Here is a 15,870-nt window from a genome sequence, read left to right as displayed (position 1 = left end):
ATATTAGTAATGACACTTTATAACATTGGCTTTCATGTCTTTATACAATTTTGTAATATAGAACTAGACAAAGAAATAAGCCTATCCTTTTTTATTGCTCCTTTTTTATTGCTCCATGAAGTTAAAAATTAAGTTTTTGCAAACTGTAGGTGGGATGTGGGTAACGCTCTAATTGAGCTCAGAGGACACTGGTTTTATACTTCATTCTGCAATATTCAACGAAACAAGAAGCTGAATTCTAAATCTGACCCCACTAACATGAAGATTTCCCATCTGCTTCAAGACAGACGTGCTTCCAATACCTTGCCAAGTTTGACTTTGTGGCCACTCAAAACACTGGACCAGTCTACAAAGCCAGTGCCAGGTAAATAAAAAAACATGCAGAGTAAGAACTGAGTCAATTAGCATGACAAAATTACAAGTTTATTTCAAAGTAAGGTGAGTTTTTCCCCCTCAATGGCACATGCCAGAACTGTTAAAATTTTACACATTCAGCTGGGTGTTACTCAGAAGTCATATCCAAATTATCAGAACCAAACAAAAGACTATCCTGGGTTTATTTACGATTATCCAAATATTTTAAATTAATGTAATTAACTCAAGAAATTGAAGAAAATCCTTAATAAATGATCTCTTAGCCAAACTACAGTTTAAGTATATTGTGTGTAAAATAGGGAGTCAATTAAAAAAATTTATTACAACGGTCAGCTCAGGAACTGTTAAGTAGGTCACCCCTGCTCATTATCACAGTATAATCCAGTTTTGAACATTCTGTTTGGCAAATTAATTACCACAGTTAAACAAGACAGGAAGTCAGTCCACATCTTCAACTACAGAAATTCCTTCCTCTTTTTCTAGCTTGGATACCTGCAAGTAAAAAAATAAACCAATTCAGTAGCAAAAATAGGTTCTTCCATGAACATCTCCTACTGGTTGTAAAAGAGACACACAAAGATCAGGTTTTTATGAAGTGGATAAATCTTTTGGTTTGACCAAATGCAGCTAATCTTGTGGTATAACACTGCAAAAAACAGAAGATGGCCTGCAGATATCTCATACTTGCAGGTAGATGTGCCAGCTTTCTTCTGAGCTGCATCACAGTTCCTTCGAATTATGGCAGCTATTAAAATCACAGTGAATATTTTGGCACCTAGCATTTGTGCTCTGACCACAAATCCTTTACTTCAGACACAGCTCCAAGGCAGAAGCTACAGTGCTGCCAGAGTTCCTAGGGTTGTTCCAAACCCCTTCGGCCAGGTAGAGCTGAATGGCATAAAGACTCCAAGAGCAAATTTGGTAATTCCCAGCAAATGCTATGATCTTAAATTCTTTTTACCCCTGTTCCTTCTGTAGCAAATGCAAAGGGAATTTTGCACTAAACTGACTTGACTACACTACAAACATCCAAAGCAGAAAAGTACTTTCTACAAATCCAACAGATTACTCTATCATTAGCACTCCAAATTGTTTCCATTCACAAATGAGCTTGAGCTGTAACATTACTCTCCTACAGGAAAACCTGGCATTACCTTACTAAAGGTGGGTTTTATGTCAAGTTTATGCCATATTTTCACAGTCCTGTTACTATGCCAGAAAAATCTTAAGCACAGATTGAATCCCAGGACCAGAATCATCAGTGGGACACTGTCCTAGAGTGATTCTCTTCAGAATTACAATTGTGCTGAACACCTGCAGTAAGAGGAAACTCTTCCTGTATTCCTTTTCTTGAATAGGGCAGATTTGACTCAAACCACTGTAAGTTATTATTTTCCAGTCTTGCAAAGAGCTGCAGGAGTTATCAGTTTAGGTTACTCTTATCTACACAATAAAAACTTCCCCAAACTTGCCTCCTGGTTTCCAGGAATAAGCTGCAATGGCCACTACCCTTTCAGAGCACAACTGCATACAAATCTAGTTAGAGAATTTAACAATATCTGCATCATTAAAAGATCTTAATCACATTTACTGTAAGCATAAAATAATTACATTTTGGCATTTTGGTCCAGACCCTACAAAAACATTTTGCCTGACTCCCACTGAGACCAAAATAACTTTTGTCCTGGACTTCAGTGGAAAAAAGTCCAATATGATGTAAAAAATCCCCCACTATACATACTTTACAATAAAGTTCTGCACATGGTAGCTTTTATCCCAGGTTTCAAGGTAGTAAAATACTATTACAACATGTCTGGCATTTCACAGGTGAAGGAATTAGTATTTTATTACATGTATAAACATATTCTTAAAAGCAACTGGCAGAAAAAAAAATCTCTGGCAGAAAAAACTTCAAGGTGCTAAAATTCTTCACCCCAGAATTTGTGCCATAAAAGAGGCATTAAAAATACGTTTGAAGGGCTGGCTAAAAACTATAAAAAGTTAAGCATGGTTCCAATAATCGCCTGGGCCCCTCTCCATCTCAGTGCTCAAACTGAGCATGGTACCATTACTGCTGCTGTGTTTGAGCAAACATGAATTTGTGAGTCAGCTAGCTTGAGATTCAAAAAATGAATTGTTGCAGAAGCAGATGGGAGAAGCACTCACAGTGAATTGCTGCCTCTTACACTGGCTTTCCCCATGCTGATGTAGGTAAAGATCTGCAATTAAGCAGATCCTTTCAGACAGGTCCTGAACTGAAACCAAATTACAAAAGCTTGTTTCTCCCATTAGCACAGGACTTCATGAGTCTGGGTACACCTATTACTTTCTGTCCTCAGTACACCAAATCTTTTATTTTTTCTTGTTCTTGTTTTCATAGCAGTATGACAAAGAAAGAACCTAAACAGCCTACACTGAAATCAGGGGATTTAACCTCACAGTTATGTGAAAAGAACAATCCCAGTTATTTCTGTAATAACTGCTACCCTAAATGTTAGTTGTCTTTTACTGGAAATTCACTGGAACCAGGCTTGACCCACTTTGATTAATTTAAATACAAAATCATTCCAGAAGCAGAAGGCATTTACCTCTTTGTCTATGCACCTGAACTGCCAGGACCATGAGGTGTTGTAGAGGAAAGGCCTCAGGTCAAAGCGGTTGTCATCTGGACTGTAGTTTTCAGCGTGGTAGGAAGGAGTGAGGGTGGTCATTTTGTGCCTGTTGACTGAATACATCCTGAAGAAATGCTTAACCTTGAATGCCACCTGGTGTACAAAGAACGTAGCTTTTAACCAGATGAATTTGCTTAGTATTTTAATTTAAAAATTGAGACGAGCACAGTATTTTGGAGACTGTTTTCTACCTTGACACAGTCTAAATATTCTTTCAAAGCAAGAGCCATTTTTTGTCTCAGAACACATAACAAAAGGCTTCAAGAGTGGTTGGTCATCTGTATTTTAGAGAAAAATCTTCCCTGAGGTATAATTCTAAAGTAATTGTTTTCAAATTACCCAATTAACAATTGTTCTAACAATTTGCAGCACAAGACAGCAAGCTCCATTTAAGAGATGCAGACCAGCTTCTCCAGCATATTCTGCTGCACCTGTAAAATAATCTCTAAACACAAAATAATGAAACTATTACTTTCAGTTAAAAGGACCCTTTCTCCAAATATACTTTATTTTGGCAAAAGCATTGAACTATTTGATATTTTTTTCTATTTGGTATATTACCTCTCTTGGAGTACAAATTTCCTGCCACATATTAATCAGCTTACAGAACATACTGTATGGTCCAGCCTTTGCAATTTTCCTTAATTTCCCATAGACTGAGAGCTCTGCATATGTCATCCCCATATCTGCCTGAAAACAGACACACAGAACGTCAAAGAAAATCTTAACTGTGCAAATTTTAATGAATACTTTCATGGAGCAATTAAAATAACCCAGTTAAATCAAAGAAACACCGAAATGAAATTGTCAATGTCAAAAAGACATAGTAATACTATGAGCAGAAATAAAAAAAACCACTGCAATCTCTCTGAATTGGGAGATTGGAGGTCACAGAGGTAGTTTTATCAGTCCTCTCCTTTCCAAAGGTATAGCAAAGAAAGGATGTGGGGAGAAGAGTGCTTTGCCACCAGTCATTTTCATAGCAGCAAGGCCCTGACTTTCTTTTGATACTAAAAAAACCATAAAACAAATGGCATTTTACAACACCCATCCTTCTAAGTGTCCAAAAATCTAAAATAATTCAAAAATGTTAATTTGCTGTTTTGGAAACTATTGTCAACACAGGGCAAGTGTGAGGAACTAATGCCTTGTTGGCAGCTTTAAGAATGTTTATAACATGCCTGTCAGTAAGCATGGTTACATACAACACCTATGGGACAAACCCCAGATTTGTAAGGCTTAAAGCATTTTAAAGGCAGTGCCCATTATTACCTCATCAGTTTGAGCCACTTGTCCATCCACCAGTGGCTCCAACTCTGCAGTGGGTGGAGCTGACATGATACTGTGAGGGAGAGGAAAAAGGAAGAACATGGATACCATGCAGTCTTATTAGTGTTGGTTTGTTAAAACAGCACTTCATCCCAAAAATGAAGTACCTGGCTCAGACCGTTCCTCCAGGGAATGAACAAACAGTCACTCAATCACTGCTCACCTCCTGAGGGCCGTGAGCTGGAAATTTTCAATGCAGTACTGAATGAAGTTCTTCAAATCAGTCTTGCTGATGCCACCAATGGGGTTGATATCAGCACTGGAGCAGTCGTACTTGGTCAAGTAACCACGGAGACTGTGCAAAACAGGAAATTTTATACAGCAATAGTTAATAATAATGTAACTGCAGCATTATAGTCCTTGACACTATAGAGAATTTACATGTAGCATGAAAAAGGGAGAAACAGACTGCAGATTAGTAACATATTTATACCTAAAGGGCAACATGTTTAACTGCAGCAGGGTTCTCCTAAAGCCCTGAAATTTCCAGAAGATGATACTTTAAGCAATCATAAAGCACTGCAAAACTGCCCATGCTGAGCCAATATGTGCAAAACAATTAAAATACTGTGCTGACTAATTAAAACAATAAATCTCAAAACACCCACACAACCAGCACATAGCTCACAGCTTTAGAGGTTACCACTCCCACAGTCTTACAGGGATTGCTTTAATCTTCAAATACCAGCTCTAGTAACAGTACTCCAGATTTTAAGGTCTGCTTTTTCAGCTCAAAGTTCACATCTTCATTCTTAATGCAGTAATTGAAAATTCAACAAATTGGGAAGTTAGCCTAGTGAATGCACAAGTAAGCTCTACTGGCAACAGCATTTTATGGGAAAGCTATAGCAATACTTTGGGCTAAACCTCTGAAAAATACACCATTTCCCATTCAAGCTGATTTAACTATTTTCATTTATTTCACTGTTACCAGAGCATTCTTAGGTTGTTACCTCTTCTGAGTCATAATCTACAGTGATATTTGGTAGAGTTGCAGGAAATTACAGTGACCTGTTCCATGTGGGTTTGGATTCCCAATTTTCACCAACCTTTCATCCACATTGGCTGATCCCAGCACCAGCAGTCCCCCTGGCATCCCACGAGCCCACAGCGTCAGCTGAGCAAACAGGTAGGCAAGGACCATTCTTATTCTAGCCTGCAAAGCAAAATGAAAAGGAAAGCAAAATTTACATAGCAGAGTGATTTCTCCCCAGGCACTTCTATTAATCAATTGTCTAAACAAGCTCACAAAGAACAAAATGCGGGCAGGCTAAGCATGACTACAAGAAGGATAGTCTTTTGGAGAAATTGCTGAACACACTCAGGAAATCCAGGTTCAGTATCTGCTACTGCCACAGACTGAAGAAGTTTCTCCTGGCCAGCTGCAAACTGGGGAGTAGTTGCCATTTGCTACCTCTGAGAGCACTAACAAGGATTCATGATGGATGAAGCATGCAGATAAACCATATCTTTTTATTGTGTAAATAAATCCCTCTAAACTAATAGAAAACATTTGTAAAAAGTTTACTTTGCTTTTGTCCCCATTCTGAAACTCAGCTTTTTCTAAGGATGGCAGCAATGCCAAACCAACCTGGGATCCAGCCTCCAGCTCCAGCAGCAATTGTGGGTGATGTTAAGCAAATATCCACACTCCCCTGTGACTTAAACCTCTCCTGTTACCAGAAAGCTGACAAGGAATTCAATGTTTGCTTCCAGAGCAAACAGCTGGATTTCTCCAGTAACAGAGAAAGAAAGATCAAGTCCTCACATTTACAGAAACTATCAAACAGGATAACCAACACTTGGAACTAAAGCAGAGTTGCTGGTTAGGTTGGAAAACCAAAAAAATCAAACCAAAACCCACAGAACCAGAAGAGTGTGACCTGATTCAGCCTACAGGACACACACCTGCACATTCTGGAGTGCCAGGCTCTCTCTGCTGCTCCCTCCATAGACAGAAAACCGGGGAGTTCGGCCTGTCACCACACTGAAGACCCCCACAACAGCTTTCACAGCCGCATCTATGTTCAGGTTGATGTGGTAGCTGAGAAGAATTCAAGCACAAGTGACTCAGTCAGCACAATATGACTATATAAAATAGAAAAAAACACCAAAAACCCACCCATCAAATGAGGTTTTAAAGCTGCTAAAATCCCAGACCTGGTAGGAAGAAACTTAGGAAAGAATAACACTTTTCATAGTCTGTTTCCAAAATGCCATGTCCTTTGCCTCACTTTAACACTTTAGTAATATCTGTAGCATTCCTACTTAACCCACCTCCTATTCCTCTCTTATTTTTCTCCCCTTCTTGAGTTTGAACGTTTTAGATGCAAGTCTTTGCCAGAACATGATGTTTTTTCCCACCACTTCTGAGCTTGTACCTGCCTATTTGCTCAGCCAGCAGTTTGGCCCTGTTGCAGGTATCCTGGGAGGAGTTCTCACTAGCCATGTAGCACGTGGTGAAGACACGCTTGCAGAATTCCCGAGGATCCTCAGGGATGTAGGTCTCATCATTCACAATCCTGCGTGCATCAGCCAGCACATCTGCATCTGAGGGCAGAGCAGAAGAAACAGAACAGGAGTGGAAATTATTGTGCTCCTCCCTTTGCAGGATATGCAAATATCTTGTACATCCTTTGTATTCCAATTAAGCTTTACAGTGCCCATGACAAATAAGACAACTACATCTAACTTCCCAAAAAAATTTTCATCTATCAAATAAAAGAATTACTGATTTTGAGCACAGAAATTTCAAATCCTTTTGATCTACTGAAGAATTTTCATAGAAAACATGATCCAGTATGTACAAAGACTTAGCTAAAAGCGTGAAGTCTGCTTAAAGCCAGAACTTAAAGAACTTAAACCATTCCTAACTATGCTTTGTAGTGCTGCTTTTAATAGAAGAGAAAAATTCTCAGAATAAACTGAAGACTACATCAGCCGACATTTGAACAATAGTCTACACAGAAAATTAGTCTGAGTTCCACATCCAATTCTTAAACACAAAATGGAAACTATTATGCCAATTCAGAGATTCTGAATCTGGACACACATTTTCACTGGAATTTCTGAAGAGATACAAAGGACTTCATTAGAACAACACAAAAAGGGTCTGCCATTAATAAGCTCTTGCAGCTACTGCACCCCACTAATATTAACTTATCCATAACCATTAGTAAACACAGCTGGCCAGACACATAGACCTACTTACTGCCATTCTTGACTGCCAGGCAAACCTGGTGACACATGGAATACACTATGCAAGCTGTAGCAGAGCTGTCAATTCCACCACTCAGAGGTAGGAGAAACCCTGCCTTAAAAACAAAGCAAGGAAGAGATTCCACATAGCAAAATTAGAAAAAAAATACGTATTGTACCACTCAGAAACACACTCCTATAGAAGAATGACAGGCATTGTTCAAGGCTTTATATTGTTCAAGGTTTATGTTCTACTGGGGAAAAACAGAACAAACCACCCAGAGCAAATCCTCTGAAACTCTCATCAACTGGATAATCAAACAAGTAGTCAGTGTAAAACCCTTTGGCGAGAAAAAATTCCAGTTGTCTTTGCCCTCTAGTAAGACAGAAATGCTAATAAAATGGATTACATTTTTCATATATACTTTACTATTACACTGAATGACTACTTCATGTTGCTCTGCTGCACTCAAGAAAGCACAACTCCTAAGGGAAGGGTGCACAGAGCATACTGAAGTCACACTTGGAATACAGTTTTTAAGTCTGACTGAGCTACCAGTGAAAAATTCAAACTCTGCACCTTGGACTAACATCAGTTTGTGTTACCAGCAGCACAGGAAAACAATTTGGATTGTTCCTGTGGCACAAAAGTAGCTGTGTATGCCAAGGAAAAACAAACCCAGTTGTTCTTACCTGTTTGCTGCGCCTTAAATAGTCCCAGAGCCAACATGCAGGTCCAAGGCTGAAATTACAGAACATGATTGTTCTAAAAAGATTAGGGAATAACATCTAAGCAAGTCAACATATTTACTGTGGTCTTCCAATGAGAGATTTCCTTTACTTAAATCTGAACAACATCTTATGTTTATGCTGTTCTTTGAGTTTCAATCAAAATAATTTTCAAGCAACAGATTCAGCATTTGATTACCTGATCTCCTCCTCAGGACTGTGGTGTCTCCACTGGATTGGCATACAAGTAGGAACAGCTAAATCATCAGGACAGCTCAGAGCAAAGTTCACTTTTATCCTGGGATAAGGATTCACTTTACTTGCCTAAGTAATAGTACAGAAGAATTCAGAAGACACCAATTTTAACATAGTTTAAAAAAAATCAGCTCTCTAAGCTACTGTGAAAATCAAGACATGCAAATACTTCTTACATCCAATAACTATTCGAACTTGGCACAGTTTACAAACACAAAGAGTTCTTACCGCCAAGTTACGAGATGAAATCTCTGCTCTGTAACTTCGAACATCCTCCAGGTCCAGAGTGGCAACCAGCACCTCCTGTGGAAAGGCTTTCAACATTAGATCACTCTACACCAACAGATAAATAATGCTTGGCAAAAGATTCAGCATCAGCTGTGGCAAAGGAAAAGGCAAGAAACATTACTGGGGAAAGAGATCGAGCTTGCACATAACTTGAGGAAAGCTAGATGACAAATCTACTATTTTCTGAAATCAAAGTGAAAAAAACCTTGAAACCTTGTGTCCACAAAATTGGGTCATAATTAGAACATTGCAGTTTTTGCCCTTTCTTCCTTTAAATAAGGGAATCTCAATTAACAGGGTCTCTCCTCCTCATGGTGATTGTATACAAAAATGTTTTCTTGAAGTTCTTCCACTGTGACAGTTCTTCCTTCCTCACAAAAGCAGGAGAGCTCCTGTAGGTAATCTGACTAGGGAAACACTCAGATCTAGTTGAATAGCATAATTAAAATACACCCTTTTTAGTCTAGAGGTGTGGACCTAGATCTGGAATGTCTGGGAAGTGTTGACCATAAGTGTCCTAGCAGCTATGGGGTGAATACATACCACATCATCGAGTGAGAACTGGGATCCTTGTGCAACAGTTTCTCCATTCATGGAAATCATGGCACAGCCATCATAATACAGACGATCACCATCACAGCCTTTCTGATTTGCTAAAATATATATTCCACCATTCTGCCAGGGAAATAAACATGCAGGGAAGAGAAAAAAAAAAAAAGCTGTTCAGAATGTAGCACCTGACAGGATATTAAAAATCAAAATGTTGTTTCTCTGCTCCTGCCCTTCTTACAAATTTCCTCTCCCTTTACACTGAGAATGATTTATGGCTGGGATTCTCTCTTGACAGGAGTCTCTATTAGTAGCAAAAGTCATTCCCTCAACCCAAAGAGAGAGAGCTGCACTTCTAAATTGAAATTCTGAGTTCAAATTGAGGTTGGGAAAAGCAGGAAGCTGATGACAGAAGCTGTGTTTGGATATCAGAGGAGTAAGCAGATACTGTTAAATATAAGAAAGCATGTTAAATTACAATGACAAAGCATCTTTTTCACAGTATAATGTGCACTCATTGCTTTATTTTTGTTCCCATCACTGTTAGATAGGATTACAGACCAAATAATAAATGTCTTCTCATTTTTCAAACAAACAGAACTTTCCACACCTTTGCTGTGGCAGAATTCACCAGATCCACCCGGGCGTGAGCCTTCCGCAGCACGTGGTGACTCCCGGAAGAGTTGGTGAAAATTTCCACACCATCAAGTCCCATCTCAATGTGAGGGCTGCCAAGGCAAAAGGCACAAAAATAAATCACTACTGTGCTGTGAAAACTGAAAATGTCATTAAAAATCACTAACAAACAGAAACATCTATGTCACTGTCAGTTTTCTGCATGTCTTAGCTCAAACAAGGATAGGGCTTTCAAAAATATCTCTTTTCTTGCATTGCCCAACTCTTCTGTCAAAGACCAGCAGTGGCTGCAGAGGTCAGGAGGGCTTTTGCTCAGTCTGTTCTAAATAAAATGCCTTATACTCAATACAATTCCAGGTCTCAAAGAAAGAGAGAATAACAATCTTGGTCTGAAAGGGCAACATGGATATACACTGCAAAGTCATTTTCCCATTTTCCTTGTCTCTTAGTAAATCCAAAAACAGAACCACAAGGAGAAGATTTTACTGCTTTTTTTTCCTTTTTCCAATGTCATAAGAAAGAAATACTAAAAAAAAAAAAAAATCACATCTTCAACACACCACAATCTTCTGCAGTTACAAGGAATTTAATGTAACTTGGAGATTTGGAAAAGTATCAGGAATGTGAGCACGAGAGTTACTTGTCATTTATCTCCTTAGGTCACTCTTTTCATTCTGCTTCTTTTTGGTACTTCTCCCCTTCCTTCTTGTTTCAAGTTGATTTATTTTAACAACCAACATTTCTTTGCCATCCTGCACCTAGCCTAATGAGGTCTTTCCCATGATGTATTTATTGCTCCTAATTATATTTTATCTTACTAGCACTTTCTGAAAGATAAATTACACAGAAGAATAATAAGCAGATCTCTCCAAACATTTATTTCAGGCAGCTCCAGTGTATGTTTTAGATTACATTTATTTCCTCTTCTCCTTTACCTGTTTGGTGCCCAGAGTTCTTCACATATTTCTGCCCCTAGGCAGGTATCTTTGGTTGCTAGCACTGCATCCCCGAAAGGAACAGTTTCCTGAGGAAAAACAAGAACATTCTTACACATATGCAGTAGAATAAGCTGTTCAATTCAAAAACTTAACTACAAATCTTAAGAAAATATAACAATTGAATGCTTACTTATGTGAAATTAGTGACACAATATCAATCACATTATACCTTCTTTCATTTTATACCAAGTCAGACTAAAAATAAATAAATAAATAAATTCTGAAATGCAAATTTCTGGACTGATTGAAATTTCATGTTTTAATTTCAGTAGTATTCAGATCCAGTGTTTTGCTTAAGGACAGGAATTAAACAATCTACAAAACAGAGACTGCCTGTTGCTAGAAATCACACTCATGCTTTAGTGGGAACTAACATAAATTTTAGATGCTTCTGAACTAATTCGGTTTAAATGATTTTTAATTTAATTTTTTAACTTAAAAACACATACTCAATTCTAGTCTCAAGCACAGATAAACTCAGTACCAAAATTGTGTAAAATATGGCAATCAAGGTTCATATGTACAAATAACTGGGGCAGATTTAAAATTTACATGCTTTGCTGCCACATACTAACTTAAATAATGTTAAATTATGCTCCCATTTAATGCAACTTAGAACCACCCTGAAACATATGAATCCACATCATGGCTGGCAGCAAAATTTTGGAGACTACAGTTTTTAATTGCTGAAGCTGGAAGATGCTAAATTAAAAAAAACAAACAAAAAAAAACCAAAAAAACAACAACAAACAAACAAACAAAAAAAAAAAAAAAACAGCTTACCTGTCCAGTCACTTCCTGAATAATCCTGGGCAGAAAATATTCCTCCACATGCCTAAATCAAGTTTATAGATTGTGAATACATCATTACATAAATCACAGCATAAAAACTGGTTCTCATCTCACCTTCTAACACTGGTTAAAGAAACCATGAAGTTGTACAGGGCTGTATGTGTTTAAAAAGTGAAAAAACAATTCATATTTTCTGTGGAATTAATCAGAAATGCTAACATTTTAAGATAGCAACATCTGTGCTTCAGAAAGGCAAGGTAAGCAATGCCCCATGCTGGCTAGAAAGCAGACCTAACAAAGAGCACACACCATGCAAGACAAATGCCAGGAGGAAGTTTCTCTTTTTGCAGGGCTACTACACGAGCAGCTCAGAACCAACTGGGGCGCAGAGGAGGGACCAGAAGTGCTTTGCTGAGGCCCTCAAGCTGGAAACATTCCCTGACTACAAGATGAGTGCACAGCATCAGACATGAGTGCCAGACGTGTTCTGCAGCATCATAAGGAAGGCACCTTTCATTCACTGCAGTCGTTGAAGGTCTGACAGAGCTCATCCATTTCAGTGTTTGCCAGTGCAGTACTGGGATGCAGCAATCAAGACATAAACACAGCCCCTTCCAGTCCTGAGCTGACTGTTCTTAGAAAGCACACACCAGGAAAATGACACTTTACACTTTCTGTAGGATCAAGCAGCCCCATTTTTTCTTCCAGCTCAACAATTCAGTTTGACTGCTCAATAAGCTTCCTACAACCATGTAGCTTGGCTGACTCTGTCCTGCTGCTCTCCCTGTAGCAGCCAATGAGGATTTGCTCTGGATATTTCAACCCTGTTGCTGTGGCTGCAAACGGCAAGCTGTGTTTTTTAACACAATTCTTAGAGTTGCCAGCATACCTTGCTTTGCTCCATGGGGTGAACCATCTAAGTTCCCTGTAGTTTCCTGCATTTGCCAGTGATATTTTTGGTCTGATCAGAAGAATCTTCCTTAAATAAAACAAAACAGAAAAAACTGAGTTAACACATGATGTACAGCCAAACAAGCCTATACATGAACACTGATTAAGAACAACTTTTTTTTTTCTATTATAATGTAACATTTTCAAAGTTTCTTGCAGACTCAAGGGTTTTTTTGGAAGTCTTCCAGAAAGCAGTGGGAATTTAGTTTCCACAAATCAGAAAAGAAAAAATAGATCATGAGAAACCTTAGTTGTCTCTTTCAAAATTAGCAAATAGGAAGATAAATCCATCATTCTAAGTAGCACTGAAGAATCTTACTTGAAGGCTGAACTGGTGTCTGAAAAGATAATGTGTTATCTCACAAAAGACATCAAGAACTACTTACTTATTTAAAAAGATCACTCGACAATTGTAGCGAACATTTCTGTGCAGAACAGGCCTGTGAAAATAAGAACCAATACCTGCAGTGACTACAGTCACTAAACGAAATTATAAAAAGCTACAGAATCTACTTTACTGCAAAAACTATTTGTAAGACCTCACTAGAGGAAATCAAGCAAAACAATATATGAAGTTTTAGCTTCTCATTTTTTAGTTAAAGTAGCATTTTTAAAAAAATCTGAGTTACTGACTGTGGTGTCAATCTCAGATATATCAATTACTTCCTGAGCCTTAGTAATATGAGCACATCAGAAGATTCCCCATGGCTGTGCCAGGTTATTTAATCAAATGTGACCTCCTGACAGCCAACCCAGTTCAAAATCAAACTAGCTTTACACAATTATATCAATACTAACACATTAATTTTACAGATATAATTTATCACACTTCCATCCGACAATGGCTTCAGTGAGTTTCACATACACTTATGTTCTTTAAGATGTCTGTCAGTGAAAGCAGCCCTCACATTCCCACAAGACAGTCAATTTATAAAGCCCTTTGAGTTACACCTCACACAAAGTCTGACCTGTGGCAATAAGTATCAGACATTAAGGTTTCCAATATATAACTGTAATTATCCTATTTCTCTCTCAAAGGGCTCAGCCATCAGCAATCTTTGGAAGGATTATCTTTCAGAAAGCATTCTGCACGTTGCAGTCCTGGTCAAGGTAATTAAAAGGGGAAAAGCAGTGCAGTTCCTAAGATACATTTGACAGTTTGGTGCAGAGCCCTCGCTATCCAGAGCATGGCACAAGCAGCATTCCCTAAGGACTTATCCCTTTATCACAGGTTTACAAAAAAAAAAAACAAAAAAAAAAAAAAAAAAAAAAAAAAAACCAAAAAAAAAAAACTTACATTCCCACATCACAGATAATATCTTGAGTAGCTGGAGACTCCAAGAGCTTTTCCAGAACTTGAAACGAATGCAAGAGTGTGTCTGATTCATAATAGTGATCTGAGCAGCCATAACCACTGTGTATAGAAACAAAGAGAAATCAAAAATCAGCACTAGACCCAAGGAACCAAAACTACTTCAGACCCACAGGCATTTCACCCGCACAGATAATTTATATAGACAATGAAGAAGCAGTGCTGTCAACACGATCCCTATTTACAGCATTTAAAACTCTGCAGCATTCTGTATCACCCCATGATATTCCTTACAGGACAGCAGCCTGGGCCCAGGCAGAAATCAAAGCACTACAGTTCCCCTGAAGGAAAACTCACTGAAATAGGTTAAAAATTATCGTTACCAGTCAGGTTTCCAAGACAAGAGACCCAATCCTGTGCTCGCAACTACAGTGCTTTTCTTTGCACCGACGGCGGCATGCTGTAAATACGGCTCTGGGCACTGCAGCACCACGGGGCTGATGTTCTTCCTGACTGCTCTTCCACACTTAACTGGAATCGCACCAAACCCAGCGTCAGCAAAGCGCCCTTACCAGATTTCGAGCTCTGGCCCAAGGCGGTACCGGGCTCCTTTGCTCTTGGCGATGTCGATACCTGGAAGAGTGTTGGGAGCGCAGTGCGTGAAACAGGCACGGTCTGCGCTGCCCCGCCCGCGGCAGGAGGGAAGGAGGGAGACAAGGAGGGAGCGGAAGAGGCTTCCTGATGGCCGGGGGCAGCCAGCTGTCTCGGCGGCAGCAGCCACTCACTTCTGAGAATCCTCTCCAGGTTGCCTTCAAAGTCCAGAGCCCACTGGTTAAGGGCGCAGGTGGCCACGGTCACTGCCCGGCCCATGGCGGCCCCGCCGCCTTCCCCGCTGCTTCCGGGGCGGCGCCGGGCTGGGACTGCCGTTCCCTCCTCCCGGCCGCTCCTCCCAGCCCTTCCTCTCGGTCCCTCCTCCCAGCCCCTCCTCCGGCCACTCCTCGCGGTCCCTCCTGTGGCCCCGGCAGCAGCACCTGGACCGTCAGTGCTTCAAGCACCGGCTCCATCCAGACCCGGTGTCCGCCCGCGCTGTGGCTCCTCCGGTGCCGTGCGCTGCTGCACACCCTTACGCACTTCCCGCAGTTTTATCTCCCAGAGGCCTGAACAACGGGAATGTCAGCCTTAACCCGTTTCTTAGCCCTGAGCTTTTTTTAAGAAGTGTCCCTCAAACCGAGTTCAGAGTGCAGGTGCTGAATAAACTGGAACAGGGTGCAACCTTCTGTGTGTTGTTCTCATTTCAGCATCATCCCGACAGCTCTCAGGGTGCTGACCCCATAGAGGCTGACTTCTTCAAAGTCCAATCTCCTCTCTTATGTCCCTTGTCACATATTTGGCTGCCATGAGCCGCCTTACACACGGAATTCTAACTTCCTTCTGTACTAGAATCAGAATCATTTAAATTGGAAAAGACCTGTAAGATCACTGAGCCCAACCACAAATCCAGCACTGCCAAGCACACCACTAAAGCATGTCCCCAAGCGCCACATACACACGGCTTTTACCTCCAGCAATGGTGACTCCACCACCACCCTGGGCAGTCTGTTCCAATGCCTGCCAACACTTTCCATGAAGGAACCTTTTAATGTCGAGCCTTGGCGCAATTTGAGGCCGTTTCCTCTTCTCTTGTCACTTGTCATTTGGGAGAAGGGTGCACAGGCTACAGCCTCCCTTCAGGGAGTTTTAGAATGTAAGATCCCCTCCCTGAGCCTCCTTGTCTCCAGGCTGAGAC

At 40.0% G+C, this 15,870-nt stretch overlaps 1 protein-coding gene across 1 annotated transcript; it reads right to left on the bottom strand.

Annotated features, from left to right (window-relative positions):
* Window positions 1-397: 397 nt before the first annotated feature.
* On the bottom strand, window positions 398-14,976 carry NADSYN1 (NAD synthetase 1). Its single transcript, XM_053981382.1, has 21 exons — window positions 14,870-14,976; window positions 14,657-14,717; window positions 14,070-14,186; window positions 13,159-13,212; window positions 12,711-12,800; window positions 11,813-11,864; window positions 10,967-11,055; window positions 10,006-10,123; window positions 9,390-9,521; window positions 8,787-8,861; window positions 8,503-8,627; window positions 8,268-8,316; window positions 7,588-7,690; window positions 6,758-6,926; window positions 6,285-6,420; window positions 5,426-5,532; window positions 4,540-4,671; window positions 4,320-4,389; window positions 3,609-3,737; window positions 2,964-3,140; window positions 398-867 (listed from the first exon to the last, which is right to left on the bottom strand). The coding sequence occupies exons 1-21, from the start codon at window positions 14,952-14,954 to the stop codon at window positions 814-816; spliced, it is 2,124 nt and encodes a 707-aa protein (XP_053837357.1). The 5' UTR covers window positions 14,955-14,976; the 3' UTR covers window positions 398-813.
* Window positions 14,977-15,870: the final 894 nt, after the last annotated feature.

The sequence above is a fragment of the Vidua macroura genome, chromosome 6 (assembly GCF_024509145.1).
Source record: "Vidua macroura isolate BioBank_ID:100142 chromosome 6, ASM2450914v1, whole genome shotgun sequence".
Taxonomy (NCBI): domain Eukaryota; kingdom Metazoa; phylum Chordata; class Aves; order Passeriformes; family Viduidae; genus Vidua; species Vidua macroura.
The sequence above is the reverse complement of the archived record's forward strand: the minus strand, read 5'-3'. Positions and strand labels throughout refer to the sequence as shown.

Coding starts and splice junctions, on each gene's coding strand:
- NADSYN1 (XM_053981382.1), bottom strand. CDS start 14,954: ATGGGCCGGGCAGTGACCGTGGCCACCTGCGCCCTTAACCAGTGGGCT. Junction 6,421..6,757: donor CTGGCTGAGCAAATAGGCAG/GTACAAGCTCAG, acceptor AATTCTTCTCAG/CTACCACATCAACCTGAACA. Junction 4,390..4,539: donor CAGCTCACGGCCCTCAGGAG/GTGAGCAGTGAT, acceptor TCTCCCTCACAG/TATCATGTCAGCTCCACCCA.